The 12,458-nt window shown below is 43.4% G+C and overlaps 1 protein-coding gene across 1 annotated transcript; it reads left to right on the plus strand.

Annotated features, from left to right (window-relative positions):
• The first annotated feature begins 818 nt into the window (after positions 1-818).
• Positions 819-2,213, plus strand: LOC133753585 (DDB1- and CUL4-associated factor 12-like protein 2). Its single transcript, XM_062184292.1, has one exon. It carries the CDS (start codon positions 822-824, stop codon positions 2,211-2,213), a length of 1,392 nt encoding a protein of 463 aa, XP_062040276.1. The 5' UTR covers positions 819-821.
• The last annotated feature ends 10,245 nt before the right edge of the window (positions 2,214-12,458 follow it).

Raw genomic sequence — 12,458 nt, forward strand, 5'->3', positions numbered from 1 at the left:
TCGCGAGTTGCGGCGCAGGAGCCCACAGACCTCCACTCTTGAAACTCGACAAGCAGAGAAGCGCAGACAGACAGAAAGCGGGGTAGGGGCGGGGTCTCCCTGCCACTGCCGAACAGCCCTATCTCTGCCAAGGTCAATGTGGAGTCGAGGGCAGTCCCGGAATTTTACGCAGCGCACAACTGTGTCTTCCCACAGAGCGCGACCCGGGTTCTCTCCAGCCCCGTGCTTGGGCGCAATGTAGGTTTCAGACTTTATTCAAGGAGGGGAGGTCAGAGGCCCAACCCGCCGCTGGGGCGAGCGCGCCGAGACCGCACGTGTCTGAGCCCGGCGTCCCGCAGCGCCGGCTGTCTGGCCACCTCCTCCCGCGGCTCCGTTCCCCGCCGCCCCCTCCAGGCCCGCCGCGCCGCGCGCTCGCCCCGCGCCCGCCCGCTCTGCCCGCCCCTCCCACCGCCTCCGCCCCCCGCACGCGGCCCCCCGCGTCGTCCTCGCCTCCCGCTGACTTCGTCCCAGCCTTCAGCCCGTGCCACTTCCCGCCCTCGCCCCGAGCGCGCCGCCGCCCCTCGCCGCCCTCCGCTCCGCGCTCAGCCCGCGCTCCGCTGCCTCCGGCCGCGCGTGCTTCGTGGGCTCCCGCCGCCTTCGCCGCCGCCCGGCCCGCGCGACTCGGCGCCCCGCGGTCGTCCAGCCTTGAGCCCCGCGCTCCCGGCTGACGCAGAGGCGCCGCCATCCCCGCCGTCACCACGGCCAACACCGGTGCCACGCGCCGCCGCCGTCGCCGCGCCGCCGCCGCCGCCGCCGCCGCCGCGGCTCGCCTGCCGCCCACCATGGCCCCGCAGCACGCAGGTAGCAGGAAGCGGAAAGCGCCCGCGCACGAGGCCGCCGCCGGGGGCTCGGCGTCGCCGGGGGCGGCCGGGGCGCACGGAGAGGGGCCGCTGCAGCCCAAGAAGCAGAGGCGGCCGGCGCCGCGACGCTCGCTGGTGCACTACCTGAAGGACCGCGAGGTGGGTGCGCCGGGGCGCGCGGGGCTCCCGGGCTTCGAGCGCCAGCTGAGCAGCCACGCGGTGCGCAGCCTGCCCGAGGTGCTGACGGAGCGCCCGCTGGCCCTGGGCACCCTCAACAAGGTGTTCGCGTCGCAGTGGCTGAACGCCAGGCAGGTGGTGTGCGGCACCAAGTGCAACACGCTCTTCGTGGTGGACGTGCACTCGGGCCACATCACGCGCCTCCCCCTGATGCGGGACAGGGTGCCGGCGCTGGTCGGGCCCCAGCCGGGCTGCGGCATCCACGCCATCGAGCTGAATCCCTCCAAGACGCTCCTGGCCACGGGGGGCGAAAACCCCAATAGTCTGGCCATCTACCAGCTGCCCACCCTGGACCCCGTGTGTTTGGGCGACCGCCAGGGCCACAGCGACTGGATCTTTGCCATCGCCTGGATGAGTGACACCGTGGTTGTGAGTGGCTCCCGCGACGGTACCGTGGCTCTGTGGCGTTTGGACCCTGACATTTTCAGTGACTGCATTGCTTGGCGCAATGTAATGAAGGTCCCCTTGTATGCCCACATCCGCCCAAAGGACGTGGAAGCCATCCCCAGGGCCAGCATCAACCCCAGTAACCGCAAAGTCCGCGCCTTGGCTTTCAGCGGCAGGAACCAGGAGCTGGGATCCGTCTCCCTGGACGGCTACTTCCACCTGTGGAAACCTCGCAGCAACCTGTCCAGGCTGCTGTCCGTCAGGCTGCCCTACTTCCGAGAGAACGTGTGCCTGACCTACTGCGAGGAGTTGTCCCTGTACGCGGTGGGCTCCCAGTCCCACGTCTCCTTCGTAGATCCGCGCCAGGGCCAGCACAACATCCGCCCGCTGTGCTCCCGCGAAGGTGGCACTGGCGTGCGCTCGCTGAGCTTCTACCATGACATCATCACCGTGGGAACGGGCCACGGCTCCCTGCTCTTCTATGACGTCCGCGCCCAGAAGTTCCTGGAGGAGAGAGGCGACGCCGTCCTGGACTCCTCTCCAGGGACTGCCAGGAGGAAGCTGAAGCTCACCTGTGGCAGAGGCTGGCTCAAACACGATGGGTTCTGGGTGAATTACTATGGTGGTGTGGACGAATTTCCCAATGCTCTCTACACCCATTGCTACAACTGGCCAGAGATGAAGCTCTTTGTAGCTGGGGGGCCTCTCCCTTCTGGCCTCCATGGGAACTATGCAGGCCTGTGGAGCTAAGAATGATCGCTTGTTCTCAGTGCACAAATTGACCCTCTAGTTCCGTCTAACTTTTCTTTCTCATGCTGCATTTATGCTTTTAATTCCATGCCTTTTTTTATAGGTGGAATTGCTCCAATTTAACTCTCCCTCCTCCATGCAGAGAAAGAACAAGATCATTTGATCATTCAAAACTTAAGACTTTCGCTCCTCTGCAACACTAATGTTTGGAATTTTCATACACATAATTTTGGCTAAATGTTAGTTTCATTCTGTTTTTCAGTGATGCATATTTTCTATTTCATTAAGGGGATGCAGTCACGGTCTTACAGTTATGTATATTTTCATTTTCTCATTACTAGTATTACAACGTTATGGCACTTAGTTATTTTTTATTGCATATATATAGAATATTCAGAATAGTTTCTAACCAAAAGGTTTGTACTACACTCTGCAGAGCTTACTGTGATTTTACAGCATTATTCTAATTGCCAGATACACTATAAGTTCTACATTTTGGAAACGTTCTATTTGAAAATTGTTATCTTATTGCATAAGTCTATATTTTTGATTCTGAAGTTCCTTTTTTAAAAAAGTTATCTGAGAATCTTGTGTTTGTATCAATATCTCAGTTTATTATAATAGAGATGTAAGGGTTCTAGTTAATTGAGTTAATCAGAAAATCAAATTGATCTTTCCTGTCTTTCAAGTCTTATTTTAAGCTTGTATGGCTTGTCTTTGCTAAGTGAATGCCATAGGACTTCAAGACTTATGAATTATTTTAATATTTGTTATTTGAGGAACTTGCACAGATGTCAGTGCCACCACTCAAAGCAGGGATCCTAAGTGTAAATGTGAAAGGTATGACATACTGGTGGAAGGTGTTCTGATTCAGGAGATAGACTGGACATTTTTGCTCTGGCTATTTTTGATATCACATGTTATATTTGAGCACACTTTAAATTTTCCAGTTCAGTTAAGTTACAAGAAGAAAGTACAGAGAAGAAAAATGAGCCCATTAAGCTTATTATTCTGAAGAAAAAAAAAGATTCTCGATTTATTATGTTCAAATTATTAAAGTTTTGGTTTTTTTGAATTTCAAACATTCACCCCCAATGTAGAATAAATATGTTGCTTAAAAAATGGTATGGCCCTCAATGTGATAATATATAATTATCAGCAACACAAGAAATTTCTTTGAAGTTGATGGGCTGGAAATTAAAAATAAATAATATTAGTTTGAGGAAAACACTTTGGGATTCAGGTAAATGCAAATTGTAGGCTACTGTGAAAAGTTTGTACATCTCTTTATGTTAGAATATTGAAAGAGGTAAGGAAAATTGGGCCTTCCTCAAAACTGGCCAGCTTGTGCTGATTTTGGATTAATACTATGTCATGTCTGTTTTTACTTAATTTTTTTAAGGATTTACTCATTTCTTCGAAAGGCTGAGGGAGAAAGAGAGAGAGATCGAGCTTCCCAACCACTGGTTCACTCTCCAATGGCTGCAATGGCCAGGGCCAGGCCAGGCTGAAACCAGGAGCCTGGAACTCCATCTGGGTCTCCCACATGAGTGGCAGGGACCCAAGCACTGGGCCATCTTCTTTTGCTTTCCAAGGCACATTAGCAGAGAGCTAGATGGGAAGCAGAGCACCTAGCATGTGAACCAGCATCTTTATGGGATGCCAGTGTTGCAGGCAGTAGCTTAACCTGCTATGCCACAGCACTGGCCCTTGTTTTTCCCTGATGTTTTGGCACTCAAAAGCTGCCATGTTGTATAGACACTACTTGTTGTTATCGGGATCAGAAGTATTATAAATGATATTACATGTTTATTCAGAAATACTGGAAAAAAAAACTTTAGTTCTTGAAGATTGTTTTAAAATGAGTTTATATTGTTGTCACATAGGAGTAAGACATATTGTGTGCATTTGTGTTTCTCTAACTCACTTGAAAATCTCTTTAGAAGAGAGAATGTAACTTTCATATTCATAGCCCCTCATTTCTCCATGAAAGCCTATCAAATCAAAGCTAATCAGTAAATATTTACTACATGAATGCCTCTGAAGACATAAGGTTCAAGGTTTTCAAAAAATAAATATTTACTCTTAATATAGAATCCTGCTACATTTCCAGCCCCCATCTCATTTAAAATAATTTAGGTTTTTATTGTTTTTGGTTTTTACTTTTTATTTTCTTATTTGAACAACAGAAAGCTCTTCTATACACTGGTTCCCTCCCAAATTGCCCACAGCTGCCAGGACTGGGCCAGTCCAAGGCTGAGAGCCAGAGCCACTCCAGGTTTCTCATGTGAGTGACCAGGGACTCCACTCCTTGAGCCATCACCTACTGCACTGTCAGGAAGCTGGATTCGTAAGCAGAGATGGGATTCAAACCTAAAAAGCACTGATATGGGATGTGGATGTCCCAAGTGGTATCTTAATGACTGCACCAACTATCTGTTCCAGTCCTGCCTCTTTTTTTAGGAAAATTTGCCTTAATGCATTTCTAAGTCAGACCATAGTGCTTATCCAAGTTCATAACACATATTTGTATGTTTTACTTGAATATGAAGGTGATAACTAGAAGGAAAATGTATAAATTTTGTGTAGCACTGGAAATTAAACTTTTCCTCTGCAAACATTTAGATTAAAAATTGTCTTTAAAATATTGCATTTTTAGTAGAAACTAATGTTGAAAATGGTTTGTCTTTTAACTTAAGTAAATGTTCAGTTATGTGATAAAAATTTCCATAAATGCTACCCAAAGCCTATACCTAAGAATTTGCTGCTTATCTTTTTGTAGACTATAAGATATTTTTATTGTATTTTTGTAATTGTTTTGGGACATTGGAAAAAGATTTTGATGGAAAATAACAATTTCTATGTGGGTTGGGATTTTAAGTAAGCAATAGAAGGCATGCCTTTACTTTTCTTTATTGATTTTTCATTGACTCAACTCTCTCATATTTGGAGGTATATCTCTTTGATGCCAAATCACATGGCTTGACTTTTCAAAAAATAAGAAACCTACCTATCTTTGCATTTATATCTTGTGGATATGTAGTTTTTTGAAATATTTTCTACATTTAGAACAATAGTATACAGATGTACAACTGCAGATGTAGTTGTATTACCTGTAAGTGTGAAATAGTTGAAAGTCAACACTTCAGAAAACCCATAAATAACAGTCCACTTCAAAACACACGAGAGAATGTTAGACCCAAAATTTATGTACAAACTACCTATCACTGCTGCCTGAAAAACTTTCAGTTACTATGCATAAAAATGTTAGCTGTGTTTGTCTCTAACTAGTCACATAAGCCTCTTGAATTATATCTCTGATTGAAAAATGTATACCTCTTACTTTGTTGTTTGGAATGAGTTAGCTTCTGTTTTTTACAGGGAAAAGAAGGGATTTACTAATCACTGATATCCAGTTAAATAAAGTGAAGTCAATTCTCTCAGAAAAAAAATGGTCTGGTAAATATACTTCAGCATTAATAATAAAATGAATTCTCCAGGGGTTGCTTTTTACCCATCTGTACTCAATGTTGACCAAGTTGTCCATTTTCCCCCATTAATTTCTAATTTAGACTGGATTTAGAAAGAAATTCACAACCCACCTCTGGCCCAGATGTTTAATTGACAACTTGATAATCTCTGCAAGGACAAGGTAACCCAACTTCATTAGTTAGCAGGTGAGCTGCTCAAGGATACAGCCTAGGCCACAGGTGTTTGCTTTAAGGGATGCAATTTTAAAATGTGCTGAATGGGCTGCTTATAATTATTTCTTGTTTCTAGTCGGCTGTGAACCTACAAATACCTAGCATTGGGATTTGGCATCAGTGAAAGAGCAATCTGTTTGCAGGAGCTTCCCATGAAATTGTAAGGCAGGGCCATAGGGTGGAGGTTTCTTTAACTGCTAGCTGCTTTTTTTGCACAGCATATGATCTTTATTTCATAATCTGTATTAGCCCATACCTGTTACTGTTAGGAAATACCCAAGGAATGGTACCTTATAAAGAAAGGTTTATTTAGCTCATGGTATTAGAGGTCAAAGCATGCCTCTGGCATTGGCTCAGCACTGGGGAAACCCTCTTGGCTATGTCATATTGTGGAGAGTGTAATGGTGGGACCTTGTTATACAGGGAGTGATCACATGACAAAACAGGAACCTAGAAGGAAACTGATCTACAAGAGCTGCATTCATCCCTTCAGAGAGCCATGGTCTCCATGCCTTAAAGACTTCCCATTAGGCCGCATCTCTTAAAGATACTGTCTCCTCTTAATATTGTCACACTGAAGGGCCAGCGCTATGGCACAACAGATTAACACACTGGCCTGAAGTGCCCACATCCCATATGGGCGCCAGTTCTAGTCCCGGCTGCTCCTCTTCCAATCCAGCTCTCTGCTGTGGCCTGGGATAGCAGTGGAGGATGGCCCAAGTCCTAGGGCCCCTGCATCCGCATGGGAGACCTGAAAGAGGCTCCTGGCTCCTGGCTTTGGATCGACGCAGCTCTGGCCTTTGCGGCCATCTGGGGAGTGAATCACCTGATGGAAAACCTCTCTCTCTCTCTCTCTCTCTGTGTAATTCTGACTTTCAAATGAATAGATAGATCTTTAAAAAAAATTGTCACTCTGAGCATCATGATTCAACACGTAAACTTTTGTGGGACAAACCACCTCCGAACCACAGCATATGACCTTTTCCTACATTTCTGTTCCTATTAAACAATCTGTGACTTCTCATACAGAATGAAACACTTACATTGTCCATGCTTTAATAAGAAATATTTTATTACTAGCTTTATTAGAAAATTGATCAGATTGAAATACAGTGAACGATCTGAGTGTCTAACTCCTCTTTCCATCTATTTGAATGCAAACTCTGTCATAGCAACACCCAATACAAACATGACACTGGAGTGTCTAGTACAATGACAGGTTCCGTGGCATAAATTGTTTCATCAGATTATTTGACCATTTATTAGTGAATCTAATAAGGACTGGTTTAATGGATAAAAATAGATTGAAACTAAGCCTCACAGTAGCAATGATGGTGACTTATTTAATGAACAACGTGGGTAGGAAAGCAGCAAGTTTGATTAGTTCATTGTTTTGCCCTGGGATGATATTGGGTCTGGGGCATCACAATGAAATGAAATAAATACTACTTTAGAATCATAAAGATGTGTATTTGAATCCTAGTTCTATTAATTGCTTATTAAATAACCATGGGTTTGTTGTTCAACTTCTATAAACTTGATCTTTTACAAGAATACTTCAGAGGCCGGCGCCGCGGCTCAATAGGCTAATCCTCCGCCTGCGGCGCCAGCACCCTGGGTTCTAGTCCCGGTTGGGGCACTGGATTCTGTCCCGTTTGCCTCTCTTCCAGTCCAGCTCTCTGCTGTGGCCCAGGAAGGCAGTGGAGGATGGCCCAAGTCCTTGGGCTCTGCACCCGCACGGGAGACCAGGAGAAGCACCTGGCTCCTGGCTTCAGATCAGCATGATGCGCTGGCTGCAGCAGCCATTGGAGGGTGAACCAGCGGTAAAAGGAAGACCTTTCTCTCTGTCTCTCTCTCACTGTCTACTCTGCCTGTCCAAAAAAAAAAAAAAATACTTCAGAAACTTTTGGGAAAATGAAAATAAATTTGTTTTGGTGCAAAAAGTAAAATCTATGCATAGTTTTTTTTTCATAATATACATTATATCTGACTTTTAAAAGTTTACTGTTCTGATTTTTAATTATATAGTTATTTTGAAAGCCTGAGAGAATAAGAGCAAGACAGATATACCTTCTATCTGCTAATGCAGATGCCCACAACATCCAGAGCTGGGCTAGACTGAAGTCAAGAAACAGGATCTCCATCTGAGTTTCTAACATAGGTAGCAGGGACTCACTTGAGCCACCCCTCCCCACCCCGCTGTAACCCAGGGTGCACATTACCAGGAAGCTAGAAGCAGGAGTGGAGCCGAGAGTTGAATCCAAGCATTCTGATGTGGGATGAAGGCGTGCCAAGTGGTGTTCTAGCCACTATGCCAAACACTAGCCTTGCATTTTTCTTGAATTTTTGAACATACTTCATATTACTAATTTTTCTATCAATCTCTAGCATACTGCCTGATACCATATTGGCACTAGATCAATATTAATTATCATCCTTTCTATAATCCTATCAGTTTTGTAAAGAGACATGTATTTGTTGGTACTTGATTATTACAAAAGCAGTTCTTTGGGGCTGGTGCTGTGGTACAGCAGGTTAAAGCCCTGGCCTGAAGCACCAGCATTCCATATGGGCGCTGGTGCTAGTCCCAGCTGTTCCTCTTCTGATCCAGCTCTCTGCTATGGCTATCTGGGGAGTGAACCAGCTGATGGAAGACCTCTCTCTCTGTCTCTACCTCTCTCTGTAACTCTTTCAAATAAATAAAAATCTTTAAAAAAAGATAGTTCATATGCAATACAGAAAATCAAATATGTACAGTAAATTATGAAACAAAACCACTACAGTTCCTCCAGCCAGGGATTAATACTATAATAACTTATTGTATATCTATCAATAATATATATTTCTATATAAAATTATATATGGGAGCCAGCTCTGTGACATAGCGGATAAAGCCACCGCCTGCAGTGTCGGCATCCCATATGGGTGCCAGTTTTAGTCCCAGCTGCTCCACTTATGATTCAATTCTCTGCTGTGGCCTGGGAAAGCAGTAGAACATGGCCCAAGTCCTTGGACCCCTGCACTTGCATGGTAAGACCTGGAGGAAGCTCCTGGCTCCTGGCTTTGGATTGGTGTAGCTCCCGCTGTTGTGGCCATTTAGGGAGTGAACCAGTGGATGGAAGACCTCTCTTTCTCTCTCTGCCTCTCCTTCTCTCTGTGTGTGTAACTCCTTTAAATAAATAAATAAATCTTTTTTAAAAAATAAAAATAAATTAAAAATTAAAATTATATATATGTATATATGATATTGCTACTAAAATAAAAATACTTTTAAAGATTTATTTACTTATTTATTTGACAGAGGAAAAGGTAGTGAGAGAGAGAGATCAAGACTTTCCATCCACTGTTTTACTCCCCAAATGCTGGAGCTAAGCCAGGAGCCAGGAACTTTATCAGATGTCCTACATGGGTGGAAAGGGCTCAAGTAACTGTGCCATCTTCCATTGCCTTCTTAGATGCATTAGTAGGAAGCTGGATTGGAAGCGAAGTAGCTGGGACTCAAAAAGGCACTCCTATATGGGATGCCAGCATTGCAAACAGTGTTTTCATGCACTGTGCCACAACACCAGTTCCTGAAAATACATCTTTAAGTTGTATTATAACCTACTTTTTCAGCTATTGACTCTATGTTTCCTTTTCAATACATATTCACCTTATCTAACATTTGGGGTGTTTACAGTACAAGCTGAAACTCAAAATGCACAATGGGATGTCCGACAAAGGAAATGGTTTCCATCATCAGAAATCATTAGAACGTCACACTATATATTTAACCAAATATAAGATTGTACACTTACTTAAATCTCAAAAGTTGATTTAAAACATTTATTGTGTAGTGGCATTGTCCGTATAGACATTTGCTTAATTCAGTGATCTTCAGACTCTGGATAACCTCAAAGCTGTTTCTACATATCATGAAAGTGAGAGATGCTCCAGCCTCAAGTCAGATCTCAGGTAACAGAATTGCCTGGCTAAAACACTGTTTTATATGAGTGTTTTCACATGATACATTTGAAACAAAAACAACAGCATCAATCTTAGAGGTTTATTATGTAACCAAGAGAAAGATAGCAAATTCATTAATAAAAATGTGAATATAGTATTAAGGGTATATCCTAAGTTCAATGAGAACATGAAGAGACCAGCAATTAATTCTACCTAGAGAGGTTATGGAGGGTTCCCAAACAAGGCAATGCTTGTGCTGGATCTGGAAAGTAAAATAGGAGTCGAGAAGGGAGCCAAAATCAGTTTGAAAAAGTCATATATGCCAGTATATATGTATATCCAGGGCTGTTACAGTTTGGCCTTGTGGAATTTGTAGGATTTCCAAATGGAAATGCTTGGTTGGCAGTTAGAAATATGAATCTGCATCTCCTAAGACAAATTATTGCTAAAAATACAGGTGTTAGAGTTTTAACTATAGCAATGGTACGTGGGAAAGGCATAGAGGGATGAATTAACTCAGAAATTCAGCCTTCTGGTTCTCATTCCTTTCTTTCTCCTATCTTTAAAAGGTGCACACAAAGATATACACAAGCATTTCTATATGCTTGGCACATAGTAGGTAATCAATGACATGCAGATTGATGGCCAAATGTAATATTGTTTTGTGAATACTAAAAAATACTTAGTGGCTCCCAAAAAGCAATGTTTTATATTTTTATCTGTTAATGATCAAAATTAAGACATTTGGTGCAATAGTTGAGTCACTGCTTAGGATGACTGCATCTCATATCAGAGTACCTGGAACGAAGTCCCAGTTCTGCATCTGATCCAGCTTCCAGATACTGTAGACCTTGAGAGGCAGCAGATGATGGCTCAAGTACATAGGTCCCTGGCACCTTCATGGGAGACTCAGGTTGAGTTCTAGGTTCCTGGCTTTCCCCTGGCCTAACCACAGCTATTGTGGGCATTTTGGTAGTGAATCAACAGATGGAAGATTCCTCTCTCTCTCTCTCTCTCTCTCTCTCTCTCTCTCTGCATGTGTGTGTGTGTGTGTCTGACTTCCAATTAAATAAAATTTTAAAACAAAATATTTTTTCCTAAAGTAATCAAATTAATCCAAAGAAGGCAATGCAAGTCCCCCAAATGTTGTTGTTTTAAATTGATGAAAAAATCTGTATCCTGGTTAGATATGCTTTTGTAACCCTTTATCAAATGGAGGTCATTCTATAGTTGGGCAGAAAGAAAGCTAAATATTGATGATACCTTCCTTACAAATGACTTTTTTGTTTTTTCCATTTTGGAGGTACAGTTCACTGAAGCAAACACATTGATGATGTCAATGAGAATAATGATTATTTTCACCCTCTCTAATGCCATTATTGTGCCATTCTCTATTTCAACCTAAGGCATTAATATTTCATGTTGATTAAATTTTAACATCTAAATTGCCCTTTTATGTTACACACAAATGATAAACTTGAATGTTCCAGTCAGAGGGCAGCAACTTTAGTCTCCTCTAGGCGTCTAATAAATTTATCAAATAACATCCCCTATACTGCAGAAATGGTCCATTTTGTTTGTTCTTCTTTATTTACCCAGAGATACAGAGTTGAGTGTGTTTTTTTTTGATTTTTGAATTATACCTTATATGACAAATATTATGCCACAATTTACACAGTAGGTGCATTCCTTAACATTTGTACATGAAGGACATTTTTGAAAATGGAATCATGTATTCCCCCACTGACTTGCATTATAATTTTAGAAGTGTCATCTTTATTACTGATTGATTTCCAGTTGACAGTGTTTGCCAGCATGTTGACACTGCCTCCATGTCTCAGGCATGTGCATTAGTATTCAAGTAAAAGCTAAGTGATGTAATGGAATTCCTGATTTCAAAGGATAGTTTCAGAATGTGATAAATTAAGCTATAATTCATTTGTGTAGAAAATAGGATTCTTAAAATAGAAATCTTGTAGTTTGATTTGCTCTGTATATATTAATCAAAAGGCAGAGTAAATTCTAAGAGCCTCATATGCCACGTCTGAAGGAGTTCACCTTTTTTTTTTTTTCCTTTTCCCTCTGGCAAATATGAAGATTTTCCTATGAAAAGGCATTTGGTTTCTGGATACTTCCAGGGAATGGTAAGTAATGCTTTGCTTTTCCCTACTATTTTCAATTTTAAAGAACTTGGAGTATTTTACATTACTTTGAAAAATGACTGAGTAGGCGTCAATATATTAGATGAAGTGTGGCACTCAGGGGCATGGCAAAGGCTTGGTATTCAGCCCACAAATCTAACCAATTTTAACCTGTATGCCTGCCTGCTTCACTCCCCCCTCAGAGACTCCAGACCTCAATCTCAAGGGCATGTTGATGAGCGTCGAGTCACCATCCTCTGCAGCCACTTCCTGCTTATTAGGGGCGCAGATCCTGCCCGTTCTCGGTCTGGAAGTCTCCGCCCATCTCATCCAATGAGTTCACTTCATGAGCTGGATCTCTTTCAGTCACCACCATCCTTAGTGGCTCCAGCATGGCCATCATCATTCTAAGAAGCTGCTGTGTTCTGCTGGGTTATTTTAGATATAAATGAAGC

This window comes from Lepus europaeus, chromosome X (assembly GCF_033115175.1).
Source record: "Lepus europaeus isolate LE1 chromosome X, mLepTim1.pri, whole genome shotgun sequence".
NCBI lineage: Eukaryota > Metazoa > Chordata > Mammalia > Lagomorpha > Leporidae > Lepus > Lepus europaeus.